The sequence below is a fragment of the Oryctolagus cuniculus genome, chromosome 4 (genome assembly GCF_051225735.1).
Source record: "Oryctolagus cuniculus isolate XC-2025 breed Fujian yellow rabbit chromosome 4, ASM5122573v1, whole genome shotgun sequence".
NCBI lineage: Eukaryota > Metazoa > Chordata > Mammalia > Lagomorpha > Leporidae > Oryctolagus > Oryctolagus cuniculus.
Genome location: NC_142870.1, coordinates 92,124,413 through 92,143,042, shown reverse-complemented (window position 1 = coordinate 92,143,042; position 18,630 = coordinate 92,124,413). Strand labels below are relative to the sequence as shown.

At 47.2% G+C, this 18,630-nt stretch overlaps 1 protein-coding gene across 1 annotated transcript; it reads left to right on the top strand.

The window, feature by feature from the left end:
• Positions 1-8,892: 8,892 nt before the first annotated feature.
• RTP4 (receptor transporter protein 4) lies at positions 8,893-11,680 on the top strand. Its single transcript, XM_008266640.5, has 2 exons — positions 8,893-9,081; positions 10,809-11,680. The coding sequence occupies exons 1-2, from the start codon at positions 8,927-8,929 to the stop codon at positions 11,482-11,484; spliced, it is 831 nt and encodes a 276-aa protein (XP_008264862.4). The 5' UTR covers positions 8,893-8,926; the 3' UTR covers positions 11,485-11,680.
• Positions 11,681-18,630: the final 6,950 nt, after the last annotated feature.

Sequence of the window (18,630 nt, the reverse complement as noted above, 5' to 3'; positions counted from 1 at the left end):
CAGAATTCTCTTGTAGTTAGGGTTACTTGTCTGCAGCAATGATAGAGGTTGCTATGTTTTCCCATTTACCTTTTTCCAGACAAAGTTGAGTGTCCCCATCCCTCCCCTCAACCAAGCTGGGGAGCTGGGGTAGCAGTTACACTGTGTTTTATTTATTTATTTATTATTTATTTTTATGCTGGCTTTCTGAGCTTCTATGTTGCTTTGGGTGCTACTGAATGAGGTAGGTCCATTGCCATGTGTACATGCTGCTTTGGGAAGGGAAAGCTTTTATTTTTTATTTTTTTTAAACTTTTTTTAATGAATATAAATTTCCAAAGTACAGAATATGGATTACAATGGCTTCCCCCCCATAACGTCCCTCCCACCCGCAACCCTCCCCTTTCCTACTCCCTTTCCCCTTCCATTCACATCAAGATTCATTTTCGTTTCTCTTTATATACAGAAGATCAGTTTAGCATACATTAAGTAAAGATTTCAACAGTTTGCTCCCCACAGAAACATAAAGTGAAAAATACTGTTTGAGTACTAGTTATAGCATTAAATCTCAATGTACAGCACACTAAGGACAAAGATCCTACATGAGGAGTAAGTGCACAATGACTCCTGTTGTTGACTTAACAAATTGACACTCTTGTTTATGGCATCAGTAATCACCCTAGGCTCTTGTCATGAGCTGCCAAGGCTATGGAAGCCCCCTGAGTTCACTGACTCTGATAATTTTTAGACAAGGCCATGGTCAAAGTGGAAGTTCTTTCCTCCCTTCAGAGAAAGGTGCCTCCTTCTTTGCTGACCCGTTCTTTCCACTGGGATCTCACTCGCGGAGATCTTTCATTTAGGTTTTTTTTTTTTTTTTCCAGAGTGTCTTGGCTTTCCATGCCTGAAATACTCTCATGGGCTTTTCAGCCGGATCCGCATGCCTTAAGGGCTGATTCTGAGGCCAGAGTGCTGTTTAGGACATCTGCCATTCTATGGGTCTGCTGTGTATCCCACTTCCCATGTTGGATCATTCTCTCCCTTTTTGATTCTATCAGCTAGTATTTGCAGACACTAGTCTTGTTTATGTGATCCCTTTGGTTCTTAGCCCTATCATTATGATCAATTGTGAACAGAAATTGATCACTGGGACTAGTGAGATGGCATTGGTACATGCCACCTGGATTGAATTGGAATCCCCTGGTATGTTTCTAACTCTACCGTTTGAGGTAAGTCAGCTTGAGCATGTCCTGAATTGCACATCTCTTCCCTCTCTTATTCCCACTCGGGAAAGCTTTTATTAATGGCCAGCAAGGAGACAGGAGATTATGACTCAAATATGTTTGGCTCCTTGATCAGGAGTCTGGAAAGCCTGATCCAGTAGGTGGGAGAAAGCTGGTATGCAGCAAGCTAGTGAGGCAAGCTTTGATGGGGTGGTGGTGGTGCCTGGAACCAGGCCAACAGAGCAAAATGGACTCAGATTTCTTAAGAAAACAGAAACTAAAAAAATATGATAAAGCCCATTTTAACGCATAAAATGAGGAACTTTCAGGAAAGGAATGGGAAAATAGAGTAAGAGGGTTTTGAGTTTGGGAAATCAAGGGGAAATCCCACAAAGGGGCTGCCTGGTATCGGTGGTGGCCATCACATCTTTGCCAGTTTCTAAAGTTCTCCCTCAGACGCCGTCCTTCCTTCATTGTCTTGGTTCTTCTACGGGGCAGAGGCAAGCGTAGGCTACCCTTATTCAGCCGTCTTGGATCCTGAGTTCAGATTTAGCTTTTCACAAAGGCAGCAAGTAAACAGTGGGCCTTCGAGGACCTTTACAGTCTCCTCCCTGGTTTGGTGGGTTCATGATTCTGCTTGTACATCTAGAGCTTTGAATGGATGATTGAATTGTTTACTCCTCCCCCTGATATCATGAACTGAGTGGAGAAAGTCTGAGCTGTGTGGGACTGGCCCCTCCTGCAGAGAAATGCATGCAGGTGGCCTTGCTTCTTTTCGCTTATGCCAGGCTTTCTCCAAGCTTGGTCCTGAATACCATGCAGGAAGGAAGTCACACAGTAGAGGGAGGGGATTCTCCCCCTCCCCTGGCTGAGGGCTAATGGGAGCTGGCATTGGGTATTTCACTCCCTCCTATTTGGAATTTGGTGAAGCTCAAGTCTGTCACACTCTGGTGAGATGGTTTCCCTTGAGGGCAGTCCATGTTGAGAAGAGAAGACAGTTCTGGATGATTTCTAAAATGGTTATTTTTCTCCCTCTCTGCTGAATGCACACAATTTTTCTCCATCTTCATGGTGAGAACTTGGAGTACTTGGAGGTAAAACTCATGAAAGTGTTAGGACTTCCCTTAGACTGCACCAACCAGATTGTTTTTTAGAAGATGTATTCATTTATTTGAAAGGCAGAGTTACAGAGGGAGAGGAAGTTACACACACACACACACACACACACACACACAGAGAGAGAGAGAGAGAGAGAGAGAGAGAGAGAGAATCTTCCATCTACTGGTTCACTCCCCAGATAGCTACAATGACCAGAGCTGCCCAAGCTGTAGGCAGGAACCAAGAGCTTCATTCAGGTCTCCCATATTGCAGAAGAGACCCAAGCACTTGAGCCATCTTCCACTGCTTTCCCAGGTGCCTTAGCAGGAAGCTGGATCAGAAGTGGAACAGCCAAGATTTAAACAGGTGCACAGAGGGGATGCTAGCATTGCAGGCAGTAGCTTAACCCACAACAGCTCAGGTCCTGGGCTTGCCTTCTCTGCTCCCCAGATTTTTAACTCTCAAGATTATCCTCATGGAGCTTTCAACAGTTCACTAATTGGAACTCAGCTTTCAATCAAACTCACAGAAGTTCTTTCTACTAAAAATTTTAAAAAAGATTTTATTTATTTGAGAGTTAGAATTACAGAGAGAGGGGGAGAGACATAAAGGTCTTCCTTCTGCTGATTCACTCTCCAAATGGCCACAACAGCCGGAGCAGGGCTCATCTGAAGCCAGGAGCCATGAGTTTCTTCTGGGTCTCCCATGTGGTTGCAGGGGCCCAAGGACTTGGGCCATCTTGCATTGCTTTCCCAGGTGTATTAGCAGAGAGCTGGATTGGAAGAGGAGCTGCTGGGACACAAATCAGTGCCATAGGGGATGCCAGCACCACAGGTAAATACTTAGTCTACAACATCACAGCACTGGCCCCTAGCTTTGTTTTTTCTAGATCTGACAAGTATGTCATAGGTATTTTGATTGGGATCCCATTGAATCTGTAAATTGTTTTCAGTAGTATGGACACTTTGATAATATGAATTCTTCCAATCCATGAACATGGAATATTTTTCCATTTTTTGTGTCTTCTTCTATTTCTTTGTTTGATGTTTTCTAATTTTCATTGTAGACACCTTTGACCTCTCTGGTTAAATTTATTCCAGGGTATTTAATTTTCTTTTTGTAGCTATTGTGAATGGGATTGATCTTAGAATTTCTTCTCAGCTATGGCATTGTCTGTGTATACAAAAGCTATTGATATTTTTGTGTTAATTTTATATCCTGCCAATTTACCAAACTCTTTTATGAGTCCCAATAGTCTTTTAGTGGAATCTTTCAGTTTCTCTCTCTATATAGAATCATGTTATCTGCAAACAAGGATAATCTAACTTCTTTCTTTCCAATTTTGTAATTTCTTTTGCTTGCCTAATGGCTCAGGACCATATTGGTGAGTGTGGGCATTCTTGTTTGGTTCTGGATCTTAGTGGGAATGCTTCCAACTTTTCTCCCATTTAGTAAGATGAGGCTATGGGTCTTTAGGCGTCTTTTGTAAAACTGGATGGGTGGTGATAAATTCTTTCAATTTTTGTTTTTTATCAAAGGTTTTTATTTCACCTTAATTCATAAATGAGAACTTTGTAGGGTACAGTATTTTGGGTTGACAGTTTTCTTTTTCTTTTAGACTACATCTCTCCATTCTCTCCTAGCCTGTAGGGTTTCTGATGAGAAGTCACCTTGGAGTCTCATTGGAGGTCCTCTGAAAGTAATCTGGTGCTTCTCTTGAGCACATTTTAGAGACTTTTCTCTGTGTTTTCCTGGTGAAAGTTTGACAACAACGTGTGGCAGTGAAGAATTTTTCTGGTCATGTCCATAAGAAGCTCCATGTGCCTCATGTACTTGGACCTCCATTTCTTTCTCAAAAATTAGAGTTTTCTGTAATGATTTCATTGAAATCACCTTCTAATCCATTCTGTATTTCCACACCTTCAGAAACTCCTAACATCTGTATGCTAGGTTGTTTTATAGTATCACAGAAATCTCCAACAATGTTTTTAATTTTTCTAATTTCTTTTCAGACATTTCATTAACCTCTTTTTCTTCACATTACAATATTGAAGTGTTGTTGTGTTCTTTTGGAGGGGGCCATGTTGTCTTCCTTATTCTTGTTTCTTGAAATTCTGTGTTTATTTTAGGCATTTGTGGAGATACTTAGTTTTAATCCTCTGATGGCTTGCATGTTTGAGCTATACCTCTGTGGCTTAGTGGACTATCTGCTCTTTCAGTGAATACCCAGGGCATGTGTTGAGTGTGGCCAGGAGGCTCTGGTCCATGCTCCACACAGGAGCAGGGTGATACCCAAGTTGAGCATCATAGATGTCCTCTTGTTAAAAGAAAGGAGGATATGATCACATATGTTGACATAATCATACCCTCGCCGTCTCTTTTTCGAAGTGATCAATATTGGGTGTTAGCATACTGTGGGAACAATAGTCATCCACACTGGTACATGAACCTCATAAAAGATCTGTGCAGTCCTCAGTGTGAGCATGAATCCCACTGCAATGACCCACCCCAGGCAATCAGGGAGCTCTGAGTGTGTGAACCTACACAAGCGATTGCACAGGCTTTTTGTTTGTTTGTTTTCAGTTTTGCTTTGTTTTGTTTTCTAAGTCTCAGCACACAGGTATCCCAGTCATGGGTGCAGAGGATCCATTTTGATCAACTAAACTTTCCCTTCCATGGAGAGGTTGAGACATTCCCAGAGCCAGGTGTCTACGGGTGCTCCATCAAGGCAGTATGTACCCCACAACCTATGATATGTTGAGAGGCTGAAGGTATCTCAGGGTACCTCACAGTCCTGCATGGGTGTCTAGTCCCCTGTCAATACTCCCATAAAGTCCATGGGTAAAGTGGATTTTCCCCTCTGGTATAATCCCTGGATCACACGCATGCACAAGAGCCATCAGTCACAGCCCCTACTCATTTCACCATGGTGCCTTCTCCCTGCTGATTGCAGGGCACGTACAAGGGCCTCTGTAGCTGGCATTGATGTTGGAATGGCTCCTTCACCCCATCCATTGCAGGGTGCATGCACCTGAGCTGCTGCCACTGATCCTGCTGTCAAGACAGCATCTTCTCCCCACCAGTTGCTGGGTGCATGCACAAGACCTGCCGCAAAAGCTACTTATGTCCAAACTGGCATCTACCCTTTCTCAGCCAGTTGCTGGACACTGTTGTTGGGGGTGATGGAAGAGAGAAAGGTGCCACTTTTTCCTACTGGGTTAGTGTGCACCCTGTCACCCTCAGGATTCCAGGCCAGACTCAAAGACAGCATGGTCTGCCAGGCTCTCCCTCCAGCTGTATCACCAATGGCATGGGCTGCTGCAATCTAATCTCCCCTGCTCTCCAAAGCTGGCACTTTCTCTGGCTTGGGGCTGCTGGGGTCCTGTGTTGTGTTCACACTTCTGCTACACATTTGCACCTTCCACACAGATCCATGGTGTCCTTCTTCCTTCCATAGAATCTCCACTGCAGTTTTCTTTCTAACTGTCCTCTGAGCAGTACACTTTTCCCCTATTCTGCCACCTTGGAATCTTCTGCTTTCTCCTTTCTCTCTCTCTCTCTTTTTTTTTTTTTTTTTTTTTTTTTTTGACAGGCAGAGTGGACAGTGAGAGAGAGAGAGACAGAGAGAAAGGTCTTCCTTTGCTGTTGGTTCACCCTCCAATGGCCGCTGCGGCCGGCACACCGCGCTGATCCGATGGCAGGAGCCAGGTACTTATCCTGGTCTCCCATGGGGTGCAGGGCCCAAGCACTTGGGCCATCCTCCACTGCACTCCCTGGCCACAGCAGAGAGCTGACCTGGAAGAGGGGCAACCGAGGCAGAATCCAGCACCCCGACCGGGACTAGAACCCGGTGTGCCGGCGCCGCAAGGCGGAGGATTAGCCTAGTGAGCCGCAGCCTGGCCTCTGCTTTCTCTTATTTCCGCTAATCCCCTGGTGTCATCAGTCATAACATGACCCATAACAGGTAGTGGAGGGGCAGTGGTGAGAGGAGAACCAGTTCCGTCCTTAAATTCCAAGATGATGTCACATCTTCACCTTTCTTCCCCTCTAGGGGAAGTCCTAACTGAGCAGTGGCCCATTCTAAGATGTTTCCAAGGGCTTCTGTCCTGAGAGTGAAATTCTTTTTTTTTTTTTTTTTTTTTTGACAGGCAGAGTGGACAGTGAGAGAGAGAGAGACAAAGGTCTTTCTTTTGCCGTTGGTTCACTCTCCAATGGCTGCCGTGCCGGTGCACCCTGCTGATCTGATGGCAGGAGCCAGGTACTTATCCTGGTCTCCCATGGGGTGCAGGGCCCGAGGACTTGGGCCATCCTCCACTGCGCTCCCTGGCCACAGCAGAGAGCTGGCCTGGAAGAGGGGCAACCGGGACAGAATCCGGCACCCCGACCAGAACTAGAACCTGGTGTGCCGGCGCCGCTAGGCAGAGGATTAGCCTAGTGAGCTGCGGCGTGGCCTCTGAGAGTGAAATTCTTAGAGGAGCAGATGAAGACACCCACTCTGATCCCCCGAATGGCTCCCTGCGCCTCTTGTCTGCTCTTCTACTCATTCGTTCTTTCGGAATATACAGACTTTCCTGGGATTTAGTGTGGCAACAGAGAAATTATTTTTAAAGGACTTACTTATTTACTTGAAAGGTAAAGAGAGAGAGAGAGAGAGAGAGAGAGAGAGAATTAAAGAGAGAGAGAGGTCTTCTATACACTGGTTCACTCCCTAAATGACTGTAATGGCCAGAGCTGAGCTGATCTGAAGCTAGGAGCCAAGAGTCTCCTCTGGGTCTCCCACGCAGGTGCAGGGGCCCAAGGACTTGGGTCATCTTTGACTGCTTTACCAGGCCACAGCAGAGAGCTGGATCGGAAGTGGAGCAGCCAGCGACTTTAGCCGCTATACCACAGCACTAGTTCCTAACAAAGAAGTTTGACTCCCGGCTGTGTCACTTGTTTGACAATTCACCTCTGAATCAAGGAGGTGAGAATAAATGGGTGTGTTTGCCATCTCCAACACAGAAGAGTCAAGTCCGGAACCGATCCTTCCCTACTCTGAAGAGCTGAAGCACGTTCTCCATTCAATTACCTGAAACCTTTTTCTGTATCTGATCCACATATATTTAACAGAGTTTACGTCAAAGAAGTCAGATTTCTAAAATGTAAATAAATTGTCGCTTTCTTGTTTTTCTCCTTTTACCAGACTAAAACCCTGCATCCCTTTCCACTTCAGAGCTGGAGTAACTATAGAAATAAGTGAGCAACTGCATACGAGTGCTACCTCCTCTTCCCCTCTGACCCCCATCTGTCTTTATCACGCAAGTCCAGCCTTCTTTATTCCCAAGCCTAAAATGTCTCCAAGAAAAATACATGTCATGTGTGTGTTAGACTTTGCATTAGTCTTATTTGTGATGGGTCATGTGCTATTTCGAAAATGGGTATATGCCCAAGGTTACAAAAACCAAGTGTAAACCTTTGTTAAACCAAATTTCTCTCAGCTTCAGTTTCTGTAACTTGTAAAATAAGGGAGTTGAACTATTATGGGAATGTCAAGAATGTTCCATTTACTGATCAGTCAGTTGTGGCTGTATGGAACACTGTGATGAGAGGGCTTCTGTAGTCACTGTGGACCCAGAGAAAAAGGTGAAAGCGTTGATTGACATCTGTCTTGGGTAAGACAACAGAGGACATCACTTGCAATCGCCATGGTAGATGATCCTGTAGATTCCTTCCAACCATGAAATAGCAAAAATCTAAGTTTTTCCATGACTTCTTCTTCCAGAGTTGGTTTGTGGTTCGTTTCCTTTGGGGAATCTCTCTCTTTTTGAGCTTTCAGTAGTCGTTTAGCCCATCTATCCTAATGCACCAACAGTTGATGGAAACCTGATGCAGGCTACCATCATCACTGTGTGCTTGCATAAGTCAGTTTCCTTCACTGGGTATCAGTGAGGTGGAAGGATGCAGTCACAAGATGCTATCTAAAGTCTCTGGCAACTACCACATTGCACAACCTCGTCTTCCCAGAGTTCTAATGCTTTGATGCAAAAAAAAAAAAAAAAAAAAAAAAAAAAAAAAAAAGAAAGAGAAAGAGAAAAGAGTAATGAGGGGCTTAGGTGCTTTGTGGGGCTTTACAAAGGGGTGGCGATTTCCTTCTCTTCCTTCTTAGCGGTGGAGAAGGTGGTGCGCTTCCTCCAGCCCGCAAATCTCCCATCACCGCCTCAAGCCTTCAGACCGAGCTGACCTGGAGCGGTGGCTGGTGTCGGTCAGAGGGAACTCAGGAAACAGACGCTGAAGGCACTCGTGCCACGCTGCCACGCACACTGCTTTGCCAATGTGAAAATCAGAGAAAATAAGAAAAGCTGACTTGCTTGCTCCCCCAGCAGCTACCGCAGCACGGCGCGGGCAGCCAGCCGCTGGCTCCCTCTGCGGAGCCTGTTTTTGCTGAAGGAACTCTGCTGCCCTCTGTCGGAAGGAAGCGCGCCCGCCCCGTGCAAAACGAAAGTTAAAAGTCGCTGACGTCCAAACCCAGAAACTGAAACTTAACACAGAAACGAAACTGTAGGTTTTTTTTTTTTTCTTCCTCATGCTAGGTCCAGAGCGGAACTGAATGTGAATCACTGCACACTGACTCGCAGCCTCAGAGGAAGACAATGGTTGTGGAGATAGAGGCATGGGAGCAAAGATTTCAAGAACTGATGCAGCAGGAGAAACCCTGGGACAACTGGACGCTGAGCTTGGATGAGACCGTGAATCCGGACTGCCTGGACCGAGGGTGGAGGCAGTACCGGCAGAGAGCATTCGGCAGGTGGGTGTGGGTGCCCTCAGCTTTAGGCCTGCCCTGGAGAAGAGTCTTTGGCTGAGCATTGATCTATTCCTCTGAGCCCTTGCTGAAGAGTGAGCAGCAACTAAGCTCCCCCTCTCGGGTCCTCTGCAGGCTCCCCTGGCAGCCTTGAGCAGCTTCTCCAGGCTGCATCGGCCCTCCTGGCCGTGGCCTGGTGCGGGCCAGACAGACCTGGGGCTGGGTCCTTGCTCTTCTGCTCTAGGAATTGTAGAAGAGCAGGTGCTCACTTTGAACAGGAACTGGAGCCTGGGGATGATGGGAGAAAATGATGCAGCCAAACCGGCCTCTAACACCCACCTCCTGGAGGCCGGCGGGAATGCCCCCACCCTTCTGAGCCCACTTCCTCTCCCATGTCAGGGGCATGAGAATTGCTGGCTGGGACAACCAGGCCCTCTCTTCCTGTGTGTGACATCTCACCTCTCGTCCTGCTCGCCTGCCCTCTCCTGCCTCCAAGGCTCTGCCATGGCTGAGGGATCTTTCGGCATACCAGGCAGATCCTGGCATGTCTGTGCCCATGGGCAGCATGCTGTGCCCGGTGGGCAGCCCCTTCCTCCATCCCCTTCCTCCTCAGCCTTCCAGGACCACTTAAGTGCCGCCTCCCCCCTTAAAGAATCCCCCGACCTCCCAGGCAGAGCGAGTGATCCCACCTCCTACCTATGTATATGATAATGACTCTTTTTAGATATATAATATATATAATAATGACTTTATATATGTAACACGCAAACATTATGCTATATTTCAAACTAATACATTCATAAATGATACCTGCTTCTGTGCTGCATATTCTATAAATTATTGTCTGTTTTCACCACAGAATCTATTGTTTTAGTGAAGCCTCTTAAGGGCTCTGCAGATGAATTGATTTGACAGTCATTTTGAGCTGGGGAAAGCAACCTACCTACAATAGATTCGGAAAACATCAATTAGCCTTTGAAGAAAAGAAGCATTTTACACTTTGTAAAGTGTTTTCATATCCATTGTCTCTTTGGATGAGGACAACATCACTCTTGAATATTTTCATTTTTTGGATTTAAAAATTGAGGCTTAGAGGAGGGAATGGGGTCCTTAGGTAAACTATAGATCCTTGGGTCTTCAGCTCGAGTGCGTGTGGCGCCAGGTCCTGGTCTGGTGATTGGCAGGTGCAAGGTGGACTATGCTGTCCACTAGGGTGACTGGAGTAGTGGGTGAGAAGCAAGGCTGCCTTGCACTGGCCTGGGGTTGGAAATGGCCCTCAGTCACTGACCTGTGTCTCCAGCCGCTTGTGTTTGGTTTCTACTGCTCAGCTTCTTTATCTGGACACATGGCACAATGGAAGTGCTTTATGGATGCAATGAGATCTGGCTGTGAAGCGCCCATGTCTGCCCTGGCCTGCAGAGAGGTACCTACTACAAGTTTTCTGTGCCCATATGGAGGGGCAAGAATTCCCCATCCCCCCTGAGGCAACGAGAGACGTTTTTACTTGCAAGGTGACAGAGCTGGGGACAGTATATGGGCAGAAACTCATCAGGTCACCAGAAAAAGCTTTATCTGAACCCCAAGCCCCCTCCTTGGCACTGGTTAGCGACCAGGACCATCCGAATCACCAGAACTCTTCCAAACAGAACGGCTGTAAAGACAAGGTTAGACCCACTTTCCCCGAGGCCAGTCATGAGCTGAGATGACCGTGCGCCTCTTCCTTGTGCCTGCAGGTTCCAGTGCTCCTCCTGCTGGCGAAGCTGGGCTTCTGCCCAGGTGCAGATCCTGTGCCACATGCACTGGGACCCCTGCAGCTCCTGGGGCCATGTGCGCATGCGGCTCTTTGCTCAGCGGTGCCAGAGGTGCTACGGCTCGCGATTCGAGAAGCCCGAGTTCTCTCCAGAGAGCGTCACTCAGATTCTGAACAACCTGGTGCAGAGGATTCTGGAGTGCTACTACAGAGATGGCCTCCAGAAGTTTCCAAGGATGCCGGTGAAGGTGGAGGTGCCTTTGGATGGGCCCCATGACAAGGACAACTGTGAGGCGTGTGCCCTGGGCATCTGTGTACAGGGCTTTCAGAGCCACGTGATAGCACCTTCCAAATCCCCACTCCCAACCAAGGCGAAGTGGTCAGGGCCAGACCATCTGGAGAGAAACCATGGAGGAAGCAGCAGCAGGGTTTCAGTGGGGCTGCCGCTCATCACGGTACCTTCGGAAGGGTTCCGCGGCACAGGTGGTTCCTATGCGGGGAGTGGCAGTTCTGGATCTTGGTCCCAGGACAACGATCTTGTCTTTAGTGGTGTGACAGGGACAGGGAGAGGAAGAAACGGGCTTTCGTTTTTTGATTGTGTTGGTATTGGTTTTGCTCTGGTTGTGGGTGCTTTGAGATTAATGGGTTTTTTTAAGTGATATTTTCTTGGCTTTTGTTTCATTCCATGTGAATTGATGAACTAGCACTTTAATATGACAGAGAATCGCCCCCTGGAAACCAAGCATGGCCAAGTTTATGGAATAAATAATGATTTCCTGAATACCTTCTAAAAATAATCTAAGACATATCCCACCACATAATGGACCCGATAATAAATGTGTTGAATCTCTCGAAGTTCTTCGCTCATTTATTTACTTTTTCATTCAGTGGTATCAATATATATGGAGAGAGATCATATCTTGACAAGAACTGAGGGTGACAAGTGTTATCTGACATTTAGGTGGTAGACAGATAATGGTTGTCCCTACCTGAGTGTTCGTGTTTAACCCCCCAGAACCTGTGACTGTGTTAGGTTACAGGGCAGAACAGGCTTTGCAGACGGATTCATTCCAGGCTCTTGAGATGGACGGATTATTTGCATTCCCCAGGTGAGTAAGAGCAAGTGTCCTTACAAGAGTGAAGCGAGGGGGTCAGGCTCAGATAAAGGAACTGGTGAGAGGACCAGAAGTGTGAGCTGGAGAAACCGGGTCACGAGGCAGGGCTGTGGGCAGCCAGTAGCCACTCAGGAAGCAAGGAATCCGATTATTTGCTGGAGTCGGCCGAAGAGTCCACAGCTGCCTCCAGAGGACTCCCGCCCAGGAAGACTGCAATTGAGACTTTGACCTCAGAGCGACTGTGTTATTATAAGGCACGGATGTCAAAGTAGCTTGTTAGCACAGCAACAGGAGTGGGGATCAGGCAGCCTTCCGTTCTGAGAACAGGGCACTGGTGCATTAACAACATCCTTCCCTCCCTCCCCTTGTGGTCTTCTTTCTCTCCTGCTAAAACCCACTCAAATAGCCCTATCCCAAGGAGATGCCCTTGGATTTTGCCATTTCTGGAGCTGCCACTTCTTTCGGCATTGCACTGGGAAGTGGGTCAACACTTTGCGATTCTGAGATCCTTCGCTCACTCTGTGTTCCCATTGGTCTACTGCCCGTGTGGCTGCCACCATGCCTGCTCTATATCGCTGTGCACGAACCCAGGCTCCCCGGCATTGTGGGCTCCCAGGACGGAGCTCTCCCCAGTCAGCCAAGCTGGCAGTCATCTGTAACCTTCCCTGTCACCAACATGTGCTGCTCCTTCTGTAGTTAAGTTGCTGCCATCAGTTCCCTGCACCTTTCCCTGCCATTCCCCTCTCCCCAGCTAGTTCAGAATTATTGAGTAACTAGGAAATTTGCATTTGATCCCATAGAAAATGGGGAGTCATTGCAAGCATTTGAGGGTGTGAGAAGTTTGAGAATCACTACATTTTAAAAACACAGACTGTTTTTCTAGGCAAGAATGGAGTAGAGTATAGGAATAGTAAGGGGCTTGGCTGCTATTAGGATAGTGGTAAACAAGAAAGGGGCTGCTGTAGGTTATGAATATTTTGAAGGAGTCTGAAGACAGTGAAATAGAAAAGGCCAAAACAAACAAACAAAAAAACCAAACAAAACCAAACCAAAACAAAACAAAAAACAAGGATAATGACATCTCTTTCTGGGATGGGCGTTTGGTACAGCAGTTAAATTGCTGCTTAGAATGTCTGCATCCACTTAGAATGACTGCCTTGATTTAAGTCCCAGGTCCACATCAGCAGACCCTGGGAGGCCTGCTGATCACCCAAGCATTTAGGTGCCCGCCACCCATATGGGAGACCTGGGTTAAGTCCCTGGTTCCTGGCTTCTGCCTGGCCACACCCTGTCCACCGTGGGCATTCAAGGAGGGAACCAGTGGATGGAAGCTCTCTCTCTGTCTCTCTTGCCTTTCAAATAAAATAAATAAATAAATAAATTTTAAAAATAATTAATGAAAAAATAACACTCAGGCCATCCCCACATGCTCTCACTTTAAACACAACCTTCTCCCAAATCACTGTATTGAATTTCTGATGTCTGCAATAGGACCACTAGCCTGGGGACTGGCCTTGCTGTGTTCCATGACCTTGGACAAGTCATTATCCCTCCCTGGACCTCAATTGTTCCATCTATAAAATGGGTTTGGGCAAAACATAAATGATTGAATGCATGCATTATCCCCTGATACTTCTTGAAAACACACCCAGTGACAGAAGAAGGGGAAAAAGGGCACAAACACGGGGACAGGAGAATGGTTATGAACTGGCAATGGCTGATCAGAGGTGATTGTCTTCACGCAAGAAAGGATTCCAGTGTGAGACAGAGCCACTGGAAGCAAGGCAGCAAAGTTGAGTGACGAGAACACACCTTGCAGGTGGGCCTTCTCAGGAAAGACCCAAATGCCCTGGGGACGGGGTGTGACCCAGCACACGAAAAGAGCACTTCCTGAGTACTGACACTCCCATTTCTCACTAGCCCACTCACCTATCAAATACACAGGAGAATGGAAGGCTCCTCCCTGGGAAAATTCTTCAGTTCAAGAGAAGAAAACCACAGATCCTGAAAGGAGGGTGACAGTCAACGCAGATTATCCCAGAGTAAATCCTCCAGATACTAAACCTCCCAGAGCTTCCAGTCAGCTTCTTAGTGTCTCATGGTCCTACGTGAACACATTGCCAAGGGACAGTCAAATATTTGATCAGTACCTAATGTGAAAGCAAAAGAGAAACGATTAAAAAAAATGAGAAGAAACAGACATCATTCAGATATTGGCAAGCAAATAAAAATACTCAAAAGTAAAACTTTCTCAGAGAGATGGGAGAAAATATAATATTAATTAATCAAGCATTGGACATGGTCCCCTGAGATAACCTTTGGCTGAAGATAAATTCTTGGGAGGACATAAGCTACAAGCCTGTAACAGACTATGTTTCTAAAAGCCTGTGGGAGGTGAGTGCCTTGTGCCCTGGAAACCTGGTCTGGGTGCTACCCCACAACCTCCACCACAACTCACACCTTGCACTAGTCAAATCTGCTTGATTCTCTGTTCACTACACCTGGAAAAGGGTCTTCCAGTCTGTCCAAGTGTGGGACATTAAGAAACTGGTTGGAACACTGGAAACTGGAAGACAATGGACCAAAGATTTTAGAGGAAATTAATTCCTACATAGAATTTTATACACAGTCAAAAGTTAACCAAATATAGGTGTGGAATAATCTTCATTTGAGATACATGTCAGACAGAGTCCAAATTTTGCTCTGCTCTCCCAAGAACCCATTTTCAGGATGCTATTAGATGATATCCTTCAACACATGTGGGTGTAAACTATGTATACTGAAGATGCAGGACCCTGGAAGTAGAGGAAAACCAAGGGAGTTATTAGACCGTGGGAGAAGCCTGCTCCCAGAGTACTGTGGCCACGTAGGCAGCACAGAGTGCAGTCCATCCAGTATTGGAACAGTTGATAGAAGGCTCCAGAAGGGGATGTTCCCAAAGGAAAAACAATGAGAACTGAAGGGTTATCTGCTGCATTCGAATGTCTGGAGAGTTTACATTTCTGAGAATTTGGGGATGAGTTAAATAGGATCATAGGAAAGCAAGCAGAGAAACAAAAAATGAAAACCAAAGCAATTATTAACTTGAGGCATTAAAAAAAGATTGTACTAGAAAATACGTGTGATTACATGCATTTGAATAATATTCAAATTTATAATAGTTCTGGATAATATTAAAGTAGTCACTTCTGAAGGATTACAATCTAACATTGGCTTAAGAAAAACAGTATGATTTGAATCAAAATCAAAATTGGGGAAGATAAGTGTGCCTGAATAGGGGCTGAGGCTGCAAGAGATTTGGAGCCTATCTTGGGGTAGGAAATCAGTGGTTAATATCAAGAACTGAAAAAGTAAGACACAAATAAAGAGCTAAATACTAGAAGGAAAAAGCTAAAGGGGATGAAAGTGATTGCTTTGGGGAGTGACATTGAGGAGGCCAGGAAGGGTCAATCTTTGTAAACAGCATTATAAAACTACCTTGGGGCCACCGTTGGGTCCACCTGTGACATCTGCATCTCCTGGGGGAGCCGGTTTGAGTCCCGGCTGCTCCACTTCTGATCCAAATCCCTGCTAATGTGCCTGGGAATGAAGGGGAAGATGGCACAACTCCTTGGGTGTGGGAAGAAGCTCCTGGCTCCTGGCTTCAGACCAGCCCAACTCTGGCCCTTGTGGCCATTTAGGGAGTGAACCAGCAGGTGGAAAATCTCTCTTCCTCTCTCCTTCAAATAAATAAATAAAAAATTAAAAAAAAAACTACTCCTTAAACTGTTGTCCACATCTTTGACAAAAACTAAAATAAAATGCCACTGTCATAGTCTCCCTATTTCCTTTCTCTAATATGGAGAGAAGCTCTCCGAATCCTCCTCCAACCATAACTGAGACATAATCATAGTTGCAGAAATGCAGATGTTGTATACTTACTTGTATACTTACTTGTTGTGTACTTACTTGACAAAGGACGAGTTAGCTTTGGACAAACACTACCTATTAAGAGGCAAGTCCAAGGGCCAGTGCCTTGGCTCACTTGGTTAATCTTCTGCCTGCGGTGCCAGCATCCCATATGGGCGCCGGGTTCTAGTCCTGGTTGCTCCTCTTCCAGTCCAGCTCTCTGCTGTGGCCCGGGAGTGCAGTGAAGGATGGCCCAGGTGCTTGGGCCCTGCACCCGCATGGGATACCAGGAGAAGCACCTGGCTCCTGGCTTCAGATCAGCGCAGCACCGGCCGTGGCGGCCACTTGGGGAGTGAACCAATGGAAGGAAGACCTTTCTCTCTCTGTCTCTCTCTCTCACTGTCTATAACTCTACCTGTCAAATAAATAAATAAAAATCTTAAGAAAAAAAAAAAAAGAGGCAAGTCCAGTAGCTTCAGGGGAATGTCCATGTCCCCCCCTCCCCCAGGTGAGGGAGCTAAGGCATAGCCAATGAGTGGGGTGCACTGAGTAGAGAATTTTAAATCCATAATAAAACCAAGGAAAAGTTGTCTGTGTTTTATTTCCTGCATATGCCGCCAAATCTGAGCAATATCAATGATAGAACACTTCCGCCAAATGGTATTTTGAGAGTCTAAATTCAAATCAAATAGCTGCAGTTACTACTGAGTTTTAATGATGTGTGTGTGTGTGTGTGTGTGTGTATATATATATATATATATGTAAGCTCTGTGCTCATCCATAAATCACATTGCAGACAGACCCTCCTCTCCCAGCTGCAGCCTGAAATTCCACAACTCCAAGAAAATTCCAAGTAGGGCCTGGCTCCGTGGCAGGTGTCTTTCTAGAGTGACCCAGGATGCGCTGCCAGAAGCCGGGGAGATGCCCAGGAAACAGCGCGCCTAGAGCTTCAGGCTCTCCCTTGAGCAGTCACAAAGTGGAAGAAGACACAAATCCAAACAATCCTGCCTGTTCTAGGGGCGGCTTGAGAGGGAAGCCAAGGTCCCAGGACACTTGTTTCAACCTAGGGCACTGGGGGCACTGGGAAGTGCCTGGGCTGGACCTGCGCGGATCGTCAGTCCCGAGGTGGGATTAGGGTCAGGGAAGGACTAAGCGGAAAAGAGAGGTCAGAGGTCAGGGCCTGGGCCCTCTGCACTGCTCCTCTCCCGTCCTGCCCGGCTTTTCGCCCTTGATCCTCCGGGACCCCTTTTCTCAGGCCTGAAGTCTGAACCTGGAGCCGACCATGGCCTTGAGGCTCAGGGGTTTCGTTCTGTGCTGTACGATCCATCTGGAGTTGTCCTCAGGCCCTTTCCCTCTCAGACACAAATACCTCCAGCACGCTTGGGAGATTACGTCTTTAAAATGCAGCACAGGATCCCCAAGCTCTCTGTGACATAGAGGAGGTATTAAAAAAAAAGATCACTCAGCTTGTGGGTCTGGCTGGCTGGGTTTGTTATAGAGTTGCCGCATATCTGTCTGAAAGCAGTTGGTGATTTCGTGCCGTGGCATCATATGTAACCGTTTCAGTGCCCAACAAATATGATTTGGCGTATTGGGTGTTTGTTGGGCGCAGGCCTGGGCCTGCTACCTTCAGTTGCATAAGCTGGGAAAGGCAGCAGCCTGGTGGGCCACTCCACATGCACCTGAGGCCTTCATTCGGCTCTTCAAATAGTGGAGTGGGACGCGCTGGAGCCGGGAGAGGTGTGGCGCAGAACCGTGAGCGAGTGTTGTCCGTGAGGCCAGGCAGCCGAGCTGGAGCAGGAGTCAGAGGTACTTATGTTGTCAGCACCGAACCCTGAGCCGGTTCTCAGAGGGAGATCTGACATGAGGCGGCTCAACAAAACTGCTGTGGACGCAGTGGGGCGTGCCGGAAGCGAGGAGCTCACCCCCCACCCCGGGGGTAGGTCCCTGCTTCTGTACATGCAGCCCCTTGGCCCATCCGGTTGCCGGGCCCCATCTCCACTTCTCCGTGAATGCGGGGCACTGCGATCAGCGCAGAGCAGGATGCGTGGAGCCCCCGGAGGCCAAAAGTGTGGAGGCACGAGCCACTGGAGGTTTGGAAGGACAGATTTGTCCTGTGTGTCAGAGGTCACAGCCGGAAATGGCTGTGGCCAGGCAGGCTGACCCACCCCTCTGGGGGAAGTGGGAAGAGCGACCCTTGACCCTTCCTGTCTCGGCTGGGGCTAAAAGGCACAGAATTCCACTTAACGATGTCAAGAGGTGAACACTCCGGAGTGATGCCTTAGCCTCGGCATTAAACTGAAAGCTGTGGATACGGAATCGGGAATTTTTCAAGTTTGCAATAGGAAGTACAGGGTGATTAGGAAAAGTGGGGCTTAGAGGAATTGTAGGGAAACGGGACAAGCAGTGGGTTGTGGCTCCTGGGCACGTGCAGACACTCCCTGAGTTGCTGGAGACCTGCAGTGTGGCAGTGTGATTGGATCCCCTGTCTGCGGGGCTGGCAGTGAGAGGAAGCAGGACTGGCAGGGACCTGATGGTCAGTGCCAGAGAGTTCACCTGACCTCTGCTCTTGTGCTGGGAGAGAGGGGGTTTAAGGGCTGAGACACCTTCAAGTGGGCTCTCAGACACCTTCTGGTTCTAATGCATCTTTTCATGGCTATAGAAATCAAACCCTCCTGATTTGTCTGTTAAAGTGTAATTCAAGAAAGTAAAGCCACACCTGTCCTACAAATAGCAAATGCAGATGATGGCGGCAGGGAAGTAGCCGGTGTCAGGTTTAGTATTTTAGAGTCTGAACAAAGC